At 54.9% G+C, this 20,474-nt stretch overlaps 3 protein-coding genes across 5 annotated transcripts in view; 1 reads left to right on the top strand and 2 right to left on the bottom strand.

The window, feature by feature from the left end:
- Nucleotides 1–2,571, bottom strand: part of ACACB (acetyl-CoA carboxylase beta) — a 33,982-nt gene extending 31,411 nt beyond the window's left edge. For both annotated transcript variants that reach the window (XM_064168166.1, XM_064168167.1), the window contains exons 1-3: nt 2,506–2,571; nt 1,043–1,175; nt 279–417 (exon numbers count right to left, since the gene is read on the bottom strand). In XM_064168166.1, coding sequence (XP_064024236.1) covers nt 279–417; nt 1,043–1,168 — 265 coding nt within the window. In that variant the 5' untranslated portion in view covers nt 1,169–1,175; nt 2,506–2,571. The remainder of the gene's footprint in view (nt 1–278; nt 418–1,042; nt 1,176–2,505) is intronic.
- Nucleotides 2,572–7,067: 4,496 nt separating this feature from the next.
- UNG (uracil DNA glycosylase) lies at nt 7,068–15,986 on the bottom strand. 2 transcript variants are annotated; one of them, XM_064168433.1, is made up of 7 exons: nt 15,794–15,986; nt 15,019–15,213; nt 14,282–14,377; nt 12,283–12,380; nt 11,746–11,834; nt 10,559–10,737; nt 7,068–9,284 (listed from the first exon to the last, which is right to left on the bottom strand). In XM_064168433.1, the coding sequence occupies exons 1-7, from the start codon at nt 15,881–15,883 to the stop codon at nt 9,144–9,146; spliced, it is 888 nt and encodes a 295-aa protein (XP_064024503.1). In that variant the 5' UTR covers nt 15,884–15,986; the 3' UTR covers nt 7,068–9,143. The 2 variants fall into 2 exon arrangements, with proteins under 2 accessions (XP_064024503.1, XP_064024502.1); XM_064168432.1 differs by lacking the exon at nt 15,794–15,986 and having other exon boundaries at nt 15,019–15,350.
- Nucleotides 15,987–16,077: 91 nt separating this feature from the next.
- ALKBH2 (alkB homolog 2, alpha-ketoglutarate dependent dioxygenase) lies at nt 16,078–19,630 on the top strand. The gene is made up of 3 exons (XM_064168434.1): nt 16,078–16,412; nt 17,993–18,191; nt 19,107–19,630. Exons 1-3 carry the CDS (start codon nt 16,196–16,198, stop codon nt 19,411–19,413), a joined length of 723 nt encoding a protein of 240 aa, XP_064024504.1. The 5' UTR covers nt 16,078–16,195; the 3' UTR covers nt 19,414–19,630.
- Nucleotides 19,631–20,474: the final 844 nt, after the last annotated feature.

Here is a 20,474-nt window from a genome sequence, read left to right as displayed (position 1 = left end):
GTTGGACTTGATGATCTGTGAGGTCTCTTCCAACCCTAATAATACTGTGATACTGTGATACTGTGACTACGAGGGTGGTGGAGCACTGCACCAGGTTGCCCAGGGAGATGGTTGAAGCCCCTTCCCTGGAGACATTCAAAGAGAAGCCTGAGGGGGCCCTGGGGGTGACCTGGGCTGGTGGTGATGTCCCTGCTGACTGCAGGGGGGGGGGACCGGATGACCTCTGGAGGTGCCTTCCAGCCCGGACCATCCTGAGGGGAGATGCTTTCAGCAGCTACCTGCATTGGCCTTGAGGTCCTCGGGGGTGACCATGACGACGAAGCGGACGGCGCGCTCGTTGCGGAACATCTCGTACGCCCAGCGGCGGATGGAGCGCATGCACTTGACGGCCGCGATGCCGTTGTTGGCGATCAGCACCTGGAGCCGCACGGGCAGTCAGGGCAAGGATCACCTAGCTCCAGCCCCCCTGCCAGGGGCAGGGACGCCCTACCCTGGACCTGGTGGGATGGGCGCATGGCAGGGCTCAAGCCCAAACCTCTGCTCCGCTGCCCGGGGCTGGGCGCACGGCCCCGAGAGGTGGCCGAAGAGGTGAGGGAGGCGGAGCGGCTGTGCCGGCCTGGATGGTGGTGCCGGCGGGGCAGGAGGCTCCCTAACTGCAGCTCGGATGCCTGGCACTGTGGCTAACGCAGGATGGGACTTTGGCCTTCGTTCGTGCCAGCCAGGCAAAGCCGCTGCCAGCAGGCACCGTGCAGGGCAGCGTCGGGAGGGTTCCCATCTCCCACCGCATGGCAGGGGGGGGGGAAGTTCTGGGCTGCCCCAGCCTGTTACGAGGCCAAGCCTGATGGGCAGGGAAGACTCGGGCAAGGCTGAAGGGCGGCACCACGAGAAGCGGGGGCCCACGGGGCGGGCGGGGGCCCACGGGGCGGGCGGGGGCCCACGGGGCGGGCGGGGGCCCACGGGGCGGGCGGGGGCCCACGGGGCGGGCGGGGACCCACGGGGCGGGCGGGGACCCACGGGGCGGGCGGGGGCACACAGCAAGGACCTTCTCGATGACACGGTTGCCGCCGAAGCGGGTGACGAACTCTGCCGGCGAGGCGACGGTGAAGTCGCGCTGCAGGTCCATCTTGCGGTGCTCACGGCCCCTCTTCACCAGGTGCAGCCCGGACATGCTGGGTCTGTGTGCCGTGAGACCACCGTCAGCCACCCCGCAGCAGTAAACCCCCGCCACGGGCAGTCTGCCCACGGCTCCCGGCCAGCGCCTCCCCGACAGCTCAGGGCTGCGGTGCCACAGACAGGCTTTGCCCCTTCCACAGCTCCTTCCGAGGAGAGCAACGAACCCTTCAGCCTGCTGGCACCCACAGGGAACATCAGGGTTCACTTCCCTGCCTACCAGCTCCCTGCCACACTCCAGGATCTCCACAGGGATTCACTTCCCTGCCTACCAGCTCCCTGCGGCACTCCAGGATCTCCACAGGGATTCACTTCCCTGCCTACCAGCTCCCTGCCACACTCCAGGATCTCCACAGGGATTCACTTCCCTGCCTACCAGCTCCCCGTGGCACTCCAGGATCTCCACAGGGATTCACTTCCCTGCCTACCAGCTCCCCGTGGCACTCCAGGATCTCCACAGGGATTCACTTCCCTGCCTACCAGCTCCCCGTGGCACTCCAGGATCTCCACAGGGATTCACTTCTCTGCCTACCAGCTCCCCGTGGCACTCCAGGATCTCCACAGGGATTCACTTCCCTGCCTACCAGCTCCCTGCCACACTCCAGGATCTCCACAGGGATTCACTTCCCTGCCTACCAGCTCCCCGTGGCACTCCAGGATCTCCACAGGGATTCACTTCCCTGCCTACCAGCTCCCCGTGGCACTCCAGGATCTCCACAGGGATTCACTTCCCTGCCTACCAGCTCCCCGTGGCACTCCAGGATCTCCACAGGGATTCACTTCTCTGCCTACCAGCTCCCTGCCGCACTCCAGGATCTCCACAGGGATTCACTTCCCTGCCTACCAGCTCCCTGTGGCACTCCAGGATCTCCACAGGGATTCACTTCCCTGCCTACCAGCTCCCTGTGGCACTCCAGGATCTCCACAGGGATTCACTTCCCTGCCTACAGCTCCCTGCCACACTCCAGGATCTCCACAGGGATTCACTTCCCTGCCTACCAGCTCCCTGTGGCACTCCAGGATCTCCACAGGGATTCACTTCCCTGCCTACCAGCTCCCTGTGGCACTGCAGGATCTCCACAGGGATTCACTTCCCTGCCTACCAGCTCCCTGCCACACTCCAGGATCTCCACAGGGATTCACTTCCTGACACTCCTCCTTCACATATCCATAAACACAAACTGGGTCACCAAAGGGAAGAAGCCTTACAAAGAGTGGGATGCATGGATGCCACCAGCTCCCATGGCACAGATGCAGCCCCATGCTGGATCAGATCCCATCCCCCTCTGCCACCTCCACAGCCCCCAAGCCCCCCAGGCTGCTGGCCAGACTCACCCATCCCACAGTTTTCCACTGAAGACATCTCCATGCCCTCTGGAGTCTGTTGCATGTCTCACAGCCCATCCTGCATCCCTGGACTGGGCAGTGCTGGTGGATGGACAGACAGCCCAACTCCTCTAGAATAGCCCTTGTGCCTCCCACCCCTTGGCACAGCTGTGACTGGCACAGGAGAGCCTGGCACCGCTGGCAGCCCTCCCCGGCAGCAGCTGTGTGCCCTCCCAGGGCTCTGCCCGGAGCTTTAATCAACTTTCTATTTTAATGAGCAGGTTCACATTCCTCCCTGCTGGACTCAGCCAGAGCTTGGAGCTGGTGATTGTTATTCCACAGATAAGGTGTCAGAGAAGCCCGGGAGAAAGGACCAACCTCCCCCAGGGCCAGCAGTGTCACACTGGCAGCGTTTGCCATGTTTATGTGAAGACCTTCTGGTGGCCTTCCAGTACATCAGGAGGCTACAGAAACGATGGGGGGTGGAGGGGAGGGACTTCAGCAGGGAGTGCAGAGGCAGGACAAAGGGTGATGGGGTTAGACTGCAACAGCGAGATTCAGACTCAGGGAGAAGGAAGAAATTCTTCACCATGAGGCGGGGGAGAGCCTGGCCCAGGTTGCCCAGATTGATGCCCCACGCCTGGAAGCGTTGCAGGTCAGGTGGTGTGAGGCTCTGAGCAACCTGCTCTGGTTGCAGATGTCCCTGCTGACTGCAGGCAGTTGGACTCGATGGTTGTTCAGGTCCCTTCCCAACCCCTGATCCTGTGAAGTATCATAGAATCAGTCAGGGTTGGAAGGGAGCACAAGGAGCAGCCAGTTCCAACCCCCCTGCCATGCCCAGGGACACCCTACCCTAGAGCAGGCTGCACACAGCCTCAGCCAGCCTGGCCTCAAACACCTCCAGCCATGGGGCCTCAGCCACCTCCCTGAGCAACCCATTCCAGCCTCTCACCACTCTCATGCTCAACAACTTCCTCCTCACAGTCAGTCTGAATCTCCTCACCTCCAGCTTTGCTCCATTCCCCCCAGTCCTGTCACTCCCTGACAGCCTAAGAAGTCCCTCCCCAGCTTTTTTGTAGCCCCCTTCAGATCCTGGAAGGCCACAAGAAGGTCACCTGGGAGCCTCCTCTGCTCCAGCCTGCACAGCCCCAACTCTTTCAGTCTGTGCTCATAGCAGAGCTGCTCCAAAAGCCTCTGGGAGGTTGGAACATGTCCTAGCCTCTCCAAGCCTCAGCAGTGGGAACCATGCATGGAGCAGTGCTGGCTTTATCTCACTCTGGTACATCCTCACTGTGCCACCCAGCAGCTCTGCACTGCTGCCCATTCCCAGCACAGCCATGCCACCCTGCACACCGGCACCAACCACCCCTACAAGGTGGCAGCAGAAAATCCCTCCCACATTAAAAGCACAGAGGAGCAGCAGCAATTCATGAAACCACCCAACCCCTCAGCGAGGCACCCTGGGGCAGCTGTGGGTCTGCCTGACACCTGCCCACAGCCAAAGGTCTTCTATTTTTAACTGGGAGAGGCGCAGCCAGAAGGTGCTGGGCAGCAGCACTTTGCTTCCAGTTATTTTTATGCCCAGCAGCCACACGGGAAGCTGCTCTGAAGTGAGCTGCCCAACAGCCCCAGCAGCACTGGGCAAAGCTCATTAGGGAACAAAGCTCAGCTGCTTTTGAAGGACCCATCACAAAGCCACCCAAGAGTCACTCCTCTGCCTGGAATCCTTTATCTGCAAGGGCAGAGGGAGGGCAGGAGTGGTTCAGGAGCATCCCACCTATCCCACTCCTCCAGGGGTGCTGTGCTTCTCCATATGTGATCCCAGGAGCACGTTGGCATCCAGAGACTCACACACAGAAACAGCCTGGTTGGAAAAGACCCACAGGGTCACCAAGTTCAACTAATATCCCTACCCTACAAGGTTCACTCTAAACTATATCCCCAAGCACCACATCCAAACGACTTTTAAATGCATCCAGGAGTGGTGACTCCACCACCTCCCTCATTGAGGTTGGAAACATCCTCTAAGATCATCCAGTCCAGACACCAACCCAACACCACCACAGCCACCAACCCATGTCCCAGAGTGCCATTTCTAGAACATCTCCAAGGGATGGGGACTCCACCACCTCCCTCACTGAGGTTGGAAACATCCTCTAAGATCATCCAGTCCAGACACCAACCCAACACCACCATGGCCACCAACCCATGTCCCAGAGTGCCATTTCTAGAACACCTCCAAGGGATGGGGACTCCACCACCTCCCTGGGCAGCCTGTCCCTGTGGGATCCAGGACAACATTTGCACACCCAAGTGCACACAGACATGGAGGTGCTCTCTCAGAAGGCTCAGCTCTGAGGTTTCCACCTACCCCATGAAGTGCCTCCAACAATGCTCACGCACAACCTGAGCACCAAGAAGGATGAAGAGTGTCTGGAGAACCCCAGCCCCATGCTCACCACCTCACCCTTCCCAACCCCAGCCTTGTCTTGCCATGCAAGAAAATCCATGCTCCATGATGCATGCCTGTCCTGTGCCAACAACAGCTCTAACACCTGGTGCAGGGACAGAGGAGAAGCAGTAAAATGAGAGCAGCAGCCGTGAGGAGGTGGGAGCCACTGGGCAGCTTGGCTGCAGAGGGGGCAGTTGTGTTTGAAGGAACATCCTGCACGCTCTAAGCACTTCCCACCCCATTCTTCAGCACCCCAAAAGCTGTTCTTCACCATGAGGGTGGTGAGACCCTGGAACAGGTTGCCCAGGGCGGTGGTTGAGGCCCCATGCCTGGAGGTGTTTAAGGCCAGGCTGGATGAGGCTCTAGACAGCCTGATCTAGCATAAAGTGTCCCTGCCCACTGCAGGGAGGTTGGAACTGGCTGATCCTTGTGGTCCCTTCCAACTCTGACTGAATCTGTGATTCTGTAAAAGTCACTGCAATGGAGCAACTTCTGCCCCAGCTCTTGCTGCTGTCACACCAAGTGCCCAGACACATCTCCTCCTCCTGGGGTGCTGCCATTGACCCTATCCTCAGGGGGTTTCATGCAGCACCACAAAACGGTGGACAGGATGAGCTTTAAAGGTCCCTTCCCAACACAAAGAGGGCAAGATGGGGACATTTGGAAGCACCCACAGATGCACCCTGATTTTAGCAACAAGGTCCCTGAGAAGTGCACCCATGAAGAGCATCTGCCCACCTCAACTGGGGTGCCCTTGCACCATCACTGCTCCCAACCCCACATCCCATACCTCATGCCGGTGGCAGGCTCCAGCTGGGTGGTCGTGGTAGGGGGCTCAGTGCTGGTGCCCCCAGCCCCGGCCAGGCTGCTGCGCCTGCTGCCCACTCTGAAGGCTGTAGCCACCAGCTCATCATCGGAGGAGTTGTCCTCGAAGGAGCCCAGCACGAACTTGGCCAGGGCTGGCCGGCGGAGAGCAGCAGGGTTGTAGACAGCGATCTGCTCCTGCTCTGCCACCAGCGACCTGCCAGCCCGGAGGGGAGTGCTGGGAGGTAGGGGGCTCGGATAGGCTGAGGTCTTGGTTATGCTGTTAGCTACTGGCTGCTCCACTGGGGGCTGCTGCAGCTTCTCCTCCTTCCCAGCTTGAGGGTTGGACATTTTGGCCCAGACGAGCAGCACCAGGACCAGCAGGAGCAGGGTGGCCAGCAGCATTCACCTGCCCTGGGAAGAAGTGTGGAGGTGCTTGGTCAGGGAGGACCCAGAATCAGCTGGGATGACAGAAGCAGCCCCCCCAGAACACCAAGAGCCTTTCTCTACTGGTGTGTCCCACCCTGGTACCAAGCCAGGCCCTCTCAGTTTTGACTGAAGGCTCAGCCAGAGCTATTTTTACTCCTCCACACAGAGGCAGCTCTGGCAGGAGGAACCATCGTTTCACTCTGCCTTCATGCAGCCCAAACCCCCCTCAAAACCTCCCCAGATGCTTACAGTGTCCCAAAGATGGCAGCAAAGCCACCCCATGAGCCCCCCAGAGCAGGGTATCTTGAAAACCAACCCCCCAAATCCCTACAAGCACTAAAAGCTGGAGGTGGTCATGAAGAAACCCAGTGCAGCCCCCACATGTTCCCTCAGCCCCACTCACTCACCATGGGTGCAGAGTGCTGCCAGCTCCCCTCTCTGTCCCAGCTCTGCCTGCCCACTCCAGGGCTGCTCTCAGCCACTCACTCCATGCAGCCCAGCACGGTGCCAGAGGCCAGGGTGACAGGCACGGGGCTGGGGGGAGCACACAGTCTCCAGTGCCCCCTCACTGGCAGCTGCCTTACGGTTGCATCCTCGCACGTGATGGCAACGTCAAGCAGAAATCATTCCCTGCTAACATCCCTGGCAAGCTTCTGCTAGAGGCAAGGGTTCAGCACAGCCAGGACACTCGATCCTTGGGGGACAAAGGTGCCTTGGCTCCATGCCTGGTCACGGGGATCAGGCGAAGGACAAGCTCCTGTTGTGCCTCCCTAGGGGGAAGCCCTGGGGAAGAGAGCAAGGACCTCCCAGCCACGGCAGCACTCACTGCAGAGCCAGGGTGTCACCCCCTGGGCTGTTCCTAGGACTGTAAGATGGCAGCACAGCATAAACAAAGTAGATTTTTATTTAGAAACAAAAGTAGGGGGAGGAAAAAAACCCCAACAATCCAACCAACCAACCAACCCAACAAACCCCAGACACAGCAAGTGTCAAGGACCTTCTCCCAGTGTCACCCACAGAGCAAGCTCCAGGGGAAGGTTTCAGGGGTTATTCTACACAGCCTGATGTAGATTCCAAAGGAAGAAGGCACTTGAGTTCCATTACAGGAATTACAAAGTCAAAGATAGGACTGGAAACCCAGAAGTGTAAAGTCCAACCTCTAAAGTCTCAAAGGTTCTTTCCAATGCTGGCCAGAAGCTTTGGCTTGCTCCTAGGAAGGCACAGCACAAAGCTGCTCCTCTTAAAAGAGCTTAAAGGATTTGCAGCCACTGACCCATCGTGGTGAGCAAATCCTGACTGCTGCCATCAGCAGGTGCCATCAAGTTTATGGTCATCACTTCTCAGCTGTCAGCCACCAAGACTGGTCAAAGCTTTTGGGTTTCCTGGCAACTAAAACCTCAGAGCTTGGCCAGAGATTCAGTCACTGTCCCCTCTGGGTAGGGGTGAAGATTTAGCCTGAAATGGTGAGGGTATGGAGACCCCCAACTACCACTCACCCTGAAATGCTGAGGGTATGGAGACCCCCAACTGCCACTCACCCTGAAATGCTGAGGGTATGGAGACCCCCAACTGCCACTCACCCTGAAATGCTGAGGGTATGGAGACCCCCCAACTGCCACTCACCCTGAAATGCTGAGGGTATGGAGACCCCCAACTACCACTCACCCTGAAATGGTGAGGGTATGGAGACCCCCAACTACCACTCACCCTGAAATGGTGAGGGTATGGAGACCCCAACTACCACTCACCCTGAAATAGTGAGGGTATGGAGACCCCCAACTACCACATACTCTGCAATGGTGAGGGTATGGAGACTTAAACTACCACTCACCCTGAAATGGTGAGGGTATGGAGACCCCCAAGGACCACTTCTGACAGTGTACAGTCCCAAGATGCCACCAGCTAACAAATCTATGCTAAAGCCCATAAGCATCTCCCTTTTTCTCCTGCTAAGTCAGCTCCACACCTCCAAATACGAGATCTGGATTTGCAAAGAAGGTAGAGGCAGGCTCTGGACAAAACTCTGCTCTAAGAATTAACAACCCTCCATGAGAACCTGGAAAGACATTCCCAGTAAAATAACAAACATGAATCAATATCCAGGCTCTGGAACAAAACTCAGCTCTTAAGAACTGACATCCCTCCATGAGAGCCTGGAAAGACATTCCCAGTAAAATAACAGACACAAATCAATACCCAGGCTCTGGAACAAAACTCAGCTCTAAGAATTGACATCCTTCCATGAGAACCTGGAAAGACATTCCCAGTACAGCAACAAACACAAATCAATATCCAAGCTCTGGACAAAACTCAGCTCTTAAGAACTGACATTCCTCATGAGAGGCTGGAAAGACATTCCCAGTAAAATAACAAACATGAATCAATATCCAAGCTCTGGACAAAACTCAGCTCTTAAGAACTGACATTCCTCATGAGAGCCTGGAAAGACATTCCCAGTACAGCAACAAACACAAATCAATATCCAGGCTCTGGACAAAACTCAGCTCTTAAGAACTGACATCCCTCCATGAGAGCCTGGAAAGACATTCCCAGTAAAATAACAAACACAAATCAATATCCAAGCTCTGGAGCAAAACTCAGCTCTTAAGAACTGACATCCCTCCATGAGCACCTGGAAAGACATTCCCAGCACAAACACAAATCAATATCCAGCTCCTATTTCTTGGCTTCCACTTAAGCTGAGACCTGTTCAAAGAGCAGAGAAGATCTCCAGATCTCAACCTGCTCTTCAAAAAAAAAAAAACCCAAAACAACCAAACCACCACAAAATCACTGAATAAAACAGAACAAGTGTGAAAGTTTGGGAGTTTGCTCCTTGACCAACGTCCACAGAGCAACCTCCAAGTCAGCAGTTAAGTTACCCAGAACCGAGATAAGCCCCAAACCAGGGGCTGGTTTTAACTGTGAGCCCCCCCACCCAAAGCAGGTCCTGCAGCCAAGCTCAGAGTGCTCTCCAGTCAATGGGCTTCTTCCCAGCTTTCTTCAGCAGCTCATTTGTCTTTGAGAAGTGCCTGCAGCCAAAGAAGCCTCTGTTGACAGAGAGGGGCGAGGGATGGACGGTCTGCAGGACGTGGTGGCGCTTCTGTGAAGTGGGAGAGGAAATGATGTTAGCTTTAGGTGTTCAAGAGGTGTCTGGACATGGTCTGATGGCTGAACTTGATGATCTTAAAAAGGGCTTCTCCAAGCACACAGCCAGCAATGTGCATGTGCATGAGCTGGCAGTGTGGAGGTGCAGCCCAGACAGCTAACAGTGTGCTGGGCTGCAGCAAGAGTAGTGTGGCCAGCAGGGCAAGGGAGGGGATTCTCTCCTTTACTCTGCTCTCCTTGGTCCCCACCTGGAGTCCTGGAGCCCCCAGGACAAGAAGGACATGGAACTGTTTCAGACAGTTCAGAGGAGGGCCATGAAGATGCTCAGAGGGCTGCAGCAGCTCTGCTATGAGGACAGGCTACAAGAGTTGGGGCTCTGCAGCCTGGAAATGAAAAGGCTTCAAGGAGACCTTGGAGTGGCCTTCCAGGATCTGAAGGGGATCTACAGGAAGACTGAGGAGGAACTAATGACAAGGTCTTGTAATGACAGGATGGGGAGGAATGGGTTTAAAGTGGCAGAGGGAAGATTGAAATTGGATGTTAGGAAGAAGTTGTTTGCAGTGAGGGTGGTGAGACACTGGCACAGGTTGCCCAGGGAGGTTGTGGAGCACAGAATCACCCAATGTGATCTTTGATCACATTGGGTGATTCTGTGCTCCACAACCTCCCTGAAGGTGTTTAAGACCAGATTGGATGAGACTTTGAGCAACCTTTTCTAGTGGGAGGTGTCCCTGCCTATGGCAGAGGGTTGGAACTGGCTGAGCTTTGAGGTCCCTTCCAACCTAACCCATTCTATGACTCTGTAATTCTATGATTTGCATCTTTTCAGCCCCCTGGACACAGTTGGTTGCTCTGCCCCACCATGCAGGTGTGGTTTTTCCTCTCTCCAGCCACCAGCCTGGAGACCTAAAGAACTGGCAGTGAGGACTGAGACTTTTGTCCCACTGAAGAGAGTTGGATGGACTACATGAAGCAGCCTGGCCAGCTTTTGACTGCTGGAATCCCAACAGCAAGTTTTATGTTTATTCATGAGGCTTTTCCTGGGGAAAAAAAAACAACAGTTCTGTCCTCAGCTGGACAGCAGAAGGTTACCCTTGGTCCGCTTTGGTTGCCTAATTCTGCCAAAGGCTAAGCTGGAACACAACACAAATTTGAGCAGAGAGTTGAAGCAGGGAGAAAAGGCCAATCCTGCCAGGGAAGTGCCCTCTAGTGTCCACCCAGCTGGAGAAAAACAGGAGAGAGACAGGAGAGGCAAGGAGTGACCCATACCCGATCAATGGAGCTGCCTTTCTTCTGAGCATAGGCTCCCCACAGCATGAATACCACCCCGTGCAAGTTCTTGTTGAGCCAGGAGACCACCACGTCAGTGAACTGCTCCCAGCCCCTCTCCCTGTGGGAGGTGGCCTGGTGAGCTCGCACCGTGAGGACGGCGTTGAGCAGGAGCACTCCTGGCAAAGAGAGCAGGAACAGATGAAACCAAAATGCTCAACAGGTATGGCCCAGGGAGGTTCTGGATTGCATAGAATTTCATAGAATCACCCAGGTTGGAAGAGAGCTCCAAGCTCAGCCAGGCCAACCTAGCATCCAGCCCTGCCCAACCAACCAGACCATGGCACTAAGTGCCTCAGCCAGGCTTGGCTTCAACACCTCCAGCAACAGCCACTCCACCTCCCTGGGCAGCCCATTCCAATGCCAATCACTCTCTCTGACAACAACTTCCTCCTAACATCCAGCCTAGACCTCCCCTGGCACAACTTCACACTGTGTCCCCTTGTTCTGTTGCTGCTTGCCTGGCAGAAGAGCCCAACCCCACCTGGCTACAGCCTCCCTTCAGGGAGCTGCAGGCAGCAATGAGCTCTGCCCTGAGCCTCCTCTTCTCCAGGCTGCACACCCCCAACTCCCTCAGCCTCTCCTCATAGGTTTTGTGTTCCAGGCCCTTCACCAGCCTTGTTGCCCTTCCCTGCAGGGACTCTAGGCCAAGTTGGATGTGGCCTTGAGCAAGCTGGGTTGATGGGAGGTGTCCCTGCCCATAGCAGGCTGGCTGGAACTGGATGATCTCTAAAGCCCTTTCCAACCCAACCCGTGCCCCTGGTTAAAGAGGAGTTCAGTATTAACCCAAGGTTGTCAAGCACTGACAACTGAGTCTCTCTTTCACAGATGAGCTCTTTCCAACCATGGGTCTGCTTTCTAGATGGGCTTTTGCATGACCTGCAGGGGCTCTTCTGCCAGGCAACCAGCAACAGAACAAGGGGACACAGTCTCAACTTGTGCTGGGGGAGGTCTAGGCTGGATGTTAGGAGGAAGTTCTTCAAGGAGAGAGTGAATAAAGCCTGGATGGGGCACTTAGTGCCATGGTCTGGTTGACTGGATAGGCCTGGGTTAGACTGGCTGAGCTTGGAGGTCTCTTCCAACCTGGCTGACTCTATGACATGTAACTAGAGCATCTGGTAACTCACCTTGCTTGGCCCAGCCACTCAGGTCACCATGACCAGGGTGGGTGAAGTCCTCAATATCTTCAGACAGCTCTTTGTAGATGTTTTCTAAACTGCAAACAAAAACATCAGAAGATCTGAAATAAGCACAATTAAAAGGTAAGAGCAAACAACAGTGGCTCCCACACCAGACAAGGAAAGCATTCATCTTCTAAGGCAAGGAGGTCATTTGCAGAAGCAGGGCAACAAGGATCTATTTTTCTGTGTCCTGTTGGAACCACAGAATCCTTTCAGTTGGAAAAGATCTTTAAGATCACCAAATCCAGCTGTTAACCCATGAGGACACCACTAAACCACGGCCCTTGGCACCACAGCTTTGAAACCCCTCCAGGGATGGGGACTCCACCTAGGCAGCCTGGGCCAAACCCTGACAATCCTTTTGGGGAAGAAATTGTCCCTCATGTCCAACCTAAAACTCTTCTGCTGTAACCTGAGGCCATTTCCTCTTGCTTCAAACTATTTGTAAACCAAAGAGGGGTTGCTAAGTGAGTGCTGTCATACCTGGGAGGAGGTGGAACAGGCTTCTGGACACTGAAGCAGAGCCCATGAGCTTGATTAGGTCCATGATATGGGTCTTGTCCCAAAATGACCACCTTTACCTGAAAGCAGACCTTTGTTAGCCCTCACTTATGATCAGCATTACTCCAAAGAGGGAAAAGACCTCCAAGATCATCAAATCCAACCACCAACCTCCCTCTCTGGGGTTATTCAAGACCTATCTGGATGCATTCCTGTGTGATCTGGTAGAGATCCTGCTGTGGCAGGGAGGCTGGGCTAGATGATCTTTCAAGGTCTCCTCTAGCCCCTAACATTCAGTGATTTGGGGAACAGGATCACCTGAACCCCTGTTCTGGTTTTTATCATAGTTCATTACAAGCCAATCCAACAAAAACAAACCACTGAGAGATGTGTGAGATCCACAATTCCAGCACTTGGTTGTCTTGGAAATAAGATCAAAAGTCCAGGTGAAGTTTAAAAGGAAATGTCTGTGTTCAGTGAGGGTAATAAAGCAATCAATTGCTGGTCCCTTATCAGAGATGAAAGGGAAGCTAGGATTTATGAGTTACATGAGAGAAACAACAGCAGCCACTTCCCATGGGACTGATGCTCACAAGGCAGAACATTCAATGCAGGTGCATCTAAATGCACCAACAGTTGCAGAGGCCTCCCCCAGATGGCCTGGTCTGAGCTATAACAGAACTATTTCTGGTCAGTGCTGTGACTTCCCAGCTCAGTCTCTGCTCAGTGAGGCACTTTCTGCAGTTCAGGGCAGGTTTGCACAGACAGGAGCTGTGTCTAGCAATGAGAAGATGATGGGGAGAGGTCCTGCCAAAGGTTGGGGGAACAGAGAGGCTCTGGATGAGTTCTGCTCTTGGACACACCAAGGGCATTGCCACATCTCATGTCCCACCTAGGAGGCAGGTAGTTGGAGGTGGCACCTGTGGGCAGGACTGGACAGAACACACAGAATCACAGAATTAATTGGGTTGGAAAAGACCTCTAGGATCACCAAGTCCAACCTATCACCTAACACCTTCTAATTAACTAACCCTTGGCATGAAGTGTCTCATCCAGCCTCCTCTTAAACACCTCCAGGGATGGTGACTCCACCACCTCTCTGGGCAGCCCATTCCAATGCCAATCACTCTTGCTGTGAAGAACTTCTTCCTAACACCCAGGCTAAACTTGCTAAAGCAGCTTGAGGATGTGTCCTCTTGTTCTGTCACTACATACCTGGGAGAAGAGCCCAACCCCACCTGGCTACAACCTCCTTCAGGGAGCTGCAGACAGCAATGAGGTCTGCCCTGAGCCTCCTCTTCTCTAGGCTGCACACCCTCAGCCTCTCCTCACAGGGCTGTGCTCCAGGCCCCTCCCCAGCCTTGCTGCCCTTCTCCAAACACCTTCCAGCACCTCAACATCTTTCTTAAACTGAGGGGCCCAGAACTGGACACAGCACTCAAGGTGTGGCTTGACCAATGCTGAATACAGAGGCAGGAGTTGCCTGGTCCTGCCGGTTACACTGTTCCTGATACAGGCCAGGATGCCATTGGCCACCTGGGCCACCATGGACAGCATCTTCAGCAGACAGCTGAGGGATCACCAGGGTCAAGCCTCTTCTTCAGTGGCCTGTGTCCAAGAAGGACTCTCTGTTCTGCCTTCAATCTCAACTCCTGAATCCATATCCAAAATGCAGCTTCTGAACTTAGTTCCCATCTGCTGCAGAGTCCAGTCTGGGACTCAACCACTGCCTGCCCCCAGCCTCAGTGGTGCTGTGATTGTCATCAGAGTTTGGGCTCTGTATTGGTTTGTATCCAGTTATATATTCATTAATTATTAAAGCTGGGTTAGTTTCTTTCCCAGCCCATCACCTTCTCTCTCTCATCGCTTTTCTGACCCCTTTGGGGAAGGAGAAGGGTTCACGGGCAGCATCTGTCACTCGTCTGGTGACCACACCAGCTCTGACCATGACCACCCACCCTTCCCCAGCACCTCTACTCACATCTCTGATGTCACACATCTGTGTCCAGGTGAAGACCTGCTCGGGGGGTGGATAAACTGTGTAGCGCTTCCTCTCCTCCGCCACAAACGCCATCAGCTGCATCACAGAAGGGTGGGGTTGGAAGGGATCTCTGGAGATCATCCAGTCCAACCCCGCTGCTAACACAGGTTCACCTAAATCAAGTTGCACAAGGAGACTCCACAACCTCTCTGGGCAGCCTGCTCCAGGGCTCCAGCACCCTCACACCAAGGAATTTTCTCCTCACCTTCAGATGGAACCTCCTAGGTTCCAGTGTGTGCCCACTGTCCCTTGTCCTGTCACTGGGCATCACTGACATGAGTCTGGCCCCAACTTCTTGCCCCCTCAGGTCCTTCAGCTTTTGCTGAGCACTCAAAAATTCCCCTCTTAAGCTGCTCTTTGCTAGGCTAAACAGATACAAGTCTTCACAAAGATGCAGAGGGACCTGCAGCCTCTGCTGGTCTCTCGGGGGGCATGAAGAAGAGTATGGCCAGCAGGCTGAGGGAAGTTCTAGCACCCATCTGTTCTGTGCTGGTGAGGCCGTCTTTGCCACGAGGGTGTTTCACGGACAACTTCTCCACCTGCACTCCCAGGTCCTTCTCTGCAAAGCTGCTTTCCAGCACATCACCCCTTCACCTATACTGGTGCGGAGAGCTGTTCCTCCCCTGAAGGAAAGGGCAAGTGGAGTGTTCAGCCCAGCGCCAACCCTCCCTGCTCACCTCTGTGAAGTAGGGCTTGGAGAACTCCCCGGCCAGCTGCCTCCGCCAGCTCTCGCCGAAGCCCGGCGGCACGCTCCGCTCGGCCAGACGCTGCCTCGCCGCCTCCTTGTTCCTGCGGATCCGCTCCTGCTGCTCCGGGCTCAAGGCGGGGCCAGACTCGTCCCCAGCAGCTTTCACCTTCTTGGCGGCGCTGACCTGGAAACGGCGGAGGAAGAAGCGGCTGCAGTGTGACCAGGGGGCTGCAAGGCCCAGCCGAGCATGGAGGAGGCCTGGCCGCAGGCCGAACGGCAGCAGGACGCACGCAGCCGCCATGCCCCGGCCTCGCTCCACCCTCCCGGGGCGGTCGCACCTCACGCGGCTATTTCGCGGCAAAACAACCCCAGCCCCATCCCATTGGACGCCGTGCAGCACAGGGCCCTGCCCACAAGAGACATCCCTCTCCCTATTGGCCAGCGGAAAAGGGTCCTTTGCTCCCTATTGGCTTGGCAAGGAAAGCAGAGAGCCTCTCTACATAGCACCCTGTGACGCAGGGCAAGCTCTCAGCGCCCATTGGGCAGTGGCGGCGGAGAATGGTCTCGATTGGCAGCTCAGTGAAGCGTGGAGGCAGCGCGGGAGTTTGGAAGGGGTCACCGGATCGCCCCACAGCCCCAGCGGCCGCCACTGCCCGACTCCCCCGCGTCCCGCCGTGCCTCTCCACCTCACAGCTGAGTCCCGCAGCCTCTCCCCACCCCACAATCGCCTCTCCTCGCTCCGCAACTGGCCCCCCGTTCTCTACCTCCGCGTCACCGCCGGGCTGAGGGGAGCGGCTGCGCTTCTTGGCGGGCGCGGTGCTGAAGAAGGAATGCAGCGTCCTCTGCCCGATCATGGCGGAGGCGGCAGCAGCGTGGGCGAGGAGCAGCAGGGAGGGTAGCAGCAGAGAGGGCAGCAGCAGGAGCTTGGCTCGGGGAGAAAGAGCGATTTGGCGCCAAAACCGCGCGCGTGCGCAGGGGCGGGGCCGAGGGGCCTGGGGGTGTGGTCTGACTCCGCGGGGCTGCGTGCGCCCATGCGTAGTGGGTCCCCCGCACGCCGCTGGCGGCCTCCGCTCCCGCCGCCGCCGTCGCTTCTGTGGGCCGTCCCTAGGGCCACCTGGTTCCTGCGGCTTAGGTCAGTTGCTGTCAGTGCCTCCGAACTGGTGCTGATGGACAAATACGTAGTGAAACGTTCCCCCCGAGAGGTGCGGAGCGGTAGCGGCGGGAAAAGGCCGCGCCCCGAGGAGCCGGGGCCTGCCTCAGCGCAGCCGCTCTGGCAGGAGATCCGCGCCGAGGGGCTGAGCTGCGATTACCGGCTCCTCTTCGCTAAGGCTGAGGCTGACCGCATCTTCCAGCAGCTGGAAGAGGAGGTGGAGTACTTCGAAGGTAATGGCACTCGGCAGTGCAGCTTCCAGCCCCGAGGCCCTGCCTAGAATCATAGAATCGGTCAGGGTTGGAAGGGACCACAAGGAGCAGCCAGTTCCAACCCCCCTGCCATGCTCAGGGACACCCTACCCTAGAGCAGGCTGCACACAGCCTCAGCCAGCCTGGCCTGAAATACTTCCAGGGGTGGGGGCTCAACCACCTCCCTGGGCAACCCCTTCCAGCCTCTCACCACTCTCCTGCTCAACAACTTCCTCCTTACCTCCACTCTCAATCTCCCCACCTCCAGCTTTGCTCCATTCCCCCTAGTCCTGGCACTGCCTGAGAGCCTAAAAAGTCCCTCCCCAGCTTTTTTGTAGCCCCCTTCAGATCCTGGAAGGCAACAAGAAGGTCGCCTCGGAGCCTCCTCTGCTCCAGCCTGCACAGCCCCAACTCTTTCAGTCTGTGCTCACAGCAGAGCTGCTGCAGCCCTCTGAGCATCCTCCTGGCCCTGCTCTGGACACACTCCAGCATCTCCACGTTCCTCTTGTCCCAGGGGCTCCAGAGCTGGATGCAGCACTCCAGGTGGGGTCTCAGCAGAGCAGAGCAGAGCAGAGCAGAGCAGAGGGGGAGAATCACCTCCCTTGACCTGCTGAAGGGTTTGCCTGCTCTGGGCTGCCATGGCCTGTGCAGAGCAGCCGGGAGGTGGAGAGGTTATGCAGGCACCTGGTGGTGAGAAGTGAAGGGCAAGCACAGAGCTGATGGTGCAGGGTTAATTCTGCTTGCCTGGAAGTGAGCATCAAGTGGCTTCATGCACTTTTGGAGAGAAGTGGGGTTTAACTCTGGAATGCTGACACAAGTTTGGTGTAGATGTAGCACGGTGTGGTAGGGGTTGGAAGGGACTTCTGGAGATCAGCCAGTTCAAACCCTTTGCTAAAACAATGTCACCCACAATATCTTGCCCAGGATCATCATGTCCAGATGGGTTTGGAGGCTCTCCAGAGAAGAAAAAGGGACTCCACAACCTCTCTGTGCAGCCTGCTCCAGGCCTCCAGCACCCTCACATCAAAGAAGTTCTCCTCCTGTTCAGGCAGAACTTCTGGGTTCCAGTTTGTGCCCATTGCCCCTTGTGTCACAGGGCACTGATGGAAAAGAGTCTGTCCCCATCCTCTTGTCCTCCAATCGTCCTTGAGCTCTTTCTGAGCAGAGCAGATCCTTTCTCAGGGTGCTTTTCCCCAGGCTATAACACCCCAGATCTCTCAGCCTTTCCTCCTCACACAGAGATTAAATCACAATCACAATGGCTGGGAAAGACCTTTAAGGTCATTCCCTCCAACTGTAACCCAACTACCAGCATCACTAAACTACATCCTGAAGCTCCACAGTAACACACTGCTGCAGCACCTGCAGGGATGCACTTCTCTGAGCAGCCTCTTCCCATGCCTGACCACTCTCTCAGCCTTCTTCTCCCAATGCCCAGCCTGATATGCTCTTTGCCTTCTCTCTCACCTACAGCTTCTTCCTCTCTCCTCAGCATCTTTGTAGCCTCTGCTCAGAGGTAGTAGTGAATCGATTTTCAACCTTCTCATTTCTCATTTCAACAGGTGAAATGACAAAACTGCAAGTGTTTGGCAAGTGGCACAACATTCCAAGGAAGCAGGTCACCTATGGAGACCCTGAGTTAACCTACACCTACTCAGGTGTTACCTTCTCTCCTAAGCCATGGATCCCTGTTCTCCAGCGCATCCGAGACCGCCTCACTCTGGACACAGGACATACTTTTAACTTTGTCCTAATTAACAGGTGTGTCTTGATTCCAATTGCACCAAGCAACTGGTTCATGTGAAAAACTGCTCCTGGAAAACTGTTGACAGCTTGGGTTGCATTAACTGCATAATGGAATAGACGTGGAGTTGTTAGAGCTGGTCTAGAGGAGGAGCACAAAGATGATCAGAGGGCTGGAGCACCTCTGCTGGGAGGACAGGCTGGGAGAGTAGGGTTGTTGAGCTTGGAGAAGGGTCTGGGGAGAACTGGCAGCAGCCTTCTAGTGTTTGGAGGGTGCTACAGGAAAGCTGGAGAGGGGTTTTGTACAAAGGCCTGCAGTGACAGGATGAAGGTAATGGATTCAAACTGGAAGAAGCTGGATTTAGATGGGATGTTAGGAAGAAATACTTCCCTATAGCAGGGAGGTGGAATTAGATGATCTTTAAGGTCCCTCCCAACTCAAAACCATTTAGGAAGAAGTTCTTTGCAGTGAGGTTAGTAAGATACTGGCACAGGTTGCCCAGGGAGGTTGTGGAGCACAGAATCACCCAATGTGATCTTTGATCACATTGGGTGATTCTGTGCTCCACAACCTCCCTAGAGGTGTTCAAGGCAGGTTGGATGAGGCCTTGAGCGACCTGTTCTAGTGGGAGGTATCCTTGCCTATGGTGGGGGTTGGAACTAGATGATCTTTGAGCTCCCTTCCAACCTAAACCATTCTGATTTTATGATTCTATGATAAGGCATTGGAACAGGTTGCCCAGAGAACCTGTGGAGGCTCCAAGCCTGGAAGTATTCAAATACAGATTGGACCGGGCCTTGAGCAACTTAGTTTAGTAGGTGTCCCTGCCTGTGAGAGGGGGTTTGGGACCAGATGATGAACTTGAAGGTTCCCTTCTGACCCAAACTATTCTGTGATACCACGAATTTAATTTTACCCTGTGTTCTGTACAGGTACAAAGATGGTGAGGACCACATAGGTGAACACCGCGACGACGAGAAAGAACTGGTTCCACGCAGCCCTATCGCCTCTGTCTCCTTTGGAGCTTGCAGGGACTTTGTTTTCAGGCACTGTGATTCCAGAGGGAAGAAGGCAACACGCCACATCAAACCCATCAAGCTGCAGCTAGCCCATGGCAGCCTGCTGATGATGAAGTACCCCACCAATGTGTACTGGTACCACAGCCTGCCCACCCGTAAGAGAGTGCTTGCCCCAAGGATCAACCTCACGTTCCGCAAAATGAGGACTGTAGTCAAGTGAATTAATCACCTCAAGCACCAGGGTTGGGGTTTTTTTTTGACTGAAGATAGAAACTTTTCCTCTCTGACAACCAATTTATGGTTCAAACACTCTCTTTGATGATCTAAGCTACTGGATGACCAATGTGAGCCAGGAGTGGAGATGGTGTGCTTGGTAAGGCAGACTGTGACTGCTGATCTGCAATGCCAGGGAAACTCTTGGAGCTGCTACTTCAACCCTCTGCCCCAGCCAAAAATGCTGTATGAGGAGTGAAAAGCTCCTGCATGAATGCTTCTTATGCAGAGACTGTGAAGTTCTTGGTCTTTTGTTTCAGGCCATTAGGGCTGAATCACAGCTACTTTTTCTAACACACATCACAGCTATTTTTTCTAACACACACCACAGCTACTTCTTCTAACAAGTTTAGTTTGGGGTTTGTTTGGTTTTATTGCTACTGTACAGTTAAAAAAATACCCTGAAGTGAAAACACAACCTCAAACAGCAGCACAGTGCTTTGACTGGAATATCAGACATGGTTTAAATAAAGCACAACAGAAGACAAGAATTAAAACACAGAGATGTCCTCTTGGAGGTCTCATCTGATGGGTTTTCATTTTTTATTAACACCTTTTCCACCATGGAAGCTTGTGAGGCACAAGTCCCAGCGTTTGATGGGCCTCAGGTGCCTGCCCAGTGACTTCAGAAAGTGCAGGCTGGGTGGCAAACATCTGCAGAGCTTCATGCTCACAGGAGCAGGGAGTACCTAGCACAGTCCAGAACCTGAACAAAGGTGCTGCTGAGGGCTAAGCCAAGACCATCTACTCCTTCCTGACAAGGAAAGCTAGAACAAGTGCTGACTACTCAACCCCCACCTTTCTTGCACTTAAGGAAGCTTTCAGAGCAAATCTGCAGCAGAGTGAAACTGAGCAGTTTGTCAGTGTTGTCCTCAAATTGGCTCTGTTGGAAAGCAGCTGTATGCAGAAGGAAAATGTACTGAACATAGAAGCTTGCAGTAAAATGTAGCTTCATGGCCCTGTCACAAGCTGATGAATTTAAGACTTGTGTGTGCATGTTCTGACCCC

Source organism: Pogoniulus pusillus, chromosome 30 (genome assembly GCF_015220805.1).
Source record: "Pogoniulus pusillus isolate bPogPus1 chromosome 30, bPogPus1.pri, whole genome shotgun sequence".
In the NCBI taxonomy this organism is placed as follows: domain Eukaryota; kingdom Metazoa; phylum Chordata; class Aves; order Piciformes; family Lybiidae; genus Pogoniulus; species Pogoniulus pusillus.
The sequence above is the reverse complement of the archived record's forward strand: the minus strand, read 5'-3'. Positions and strand labels throughout refer to the sequence as shown.

Bases quoted from the DNA above. Each gene is read 5' to 3' on its own strand.
- UNG (XM_064168432.1), bottom strand. From the start codon at position 15,330: ATGGCGGCTGCGTGCGTCCTGCTGCCGTTCGGCCTGCGGCCAGGCCTC. The intron at 14,378-15,018 runs GTGAGCAGGGAG...TCTGTGATGCAG, and splicing joins CCAAGCCCTACTTCACAGAG to CTGATGGCGTTTGTGGCGGA. The intron at 10,738-11,745 runs GTGAGTTACCAG...TCTCTTTGCCAG, and splicing joins GAGTGGCTGGGCCAAGCAAG to GAGTGCTCCTGCTCAACGCC.
- ALKBH2 (XM_064168434.1), top strand. From the start codon at position 16,196: ATGGACAAATACGTAGTGAAACGTTCCCCCCGAGAGGTGCGGAGCGGT. The intron at 16,413-17,992 runs GTAATGGCACTC...TCATTTCAACAG, and splicing joins GGAGGTGGAGTACTTCGAAG to GTGAAATGACAAAACTGCAA. The intron at 18,192-19,106 runs GTGTGTCTTGAT...TGTTCTGTACAG, and splicing joins AACTTTGTCCTAATTAACAG to GTACAAAGATGGTGAGGACC.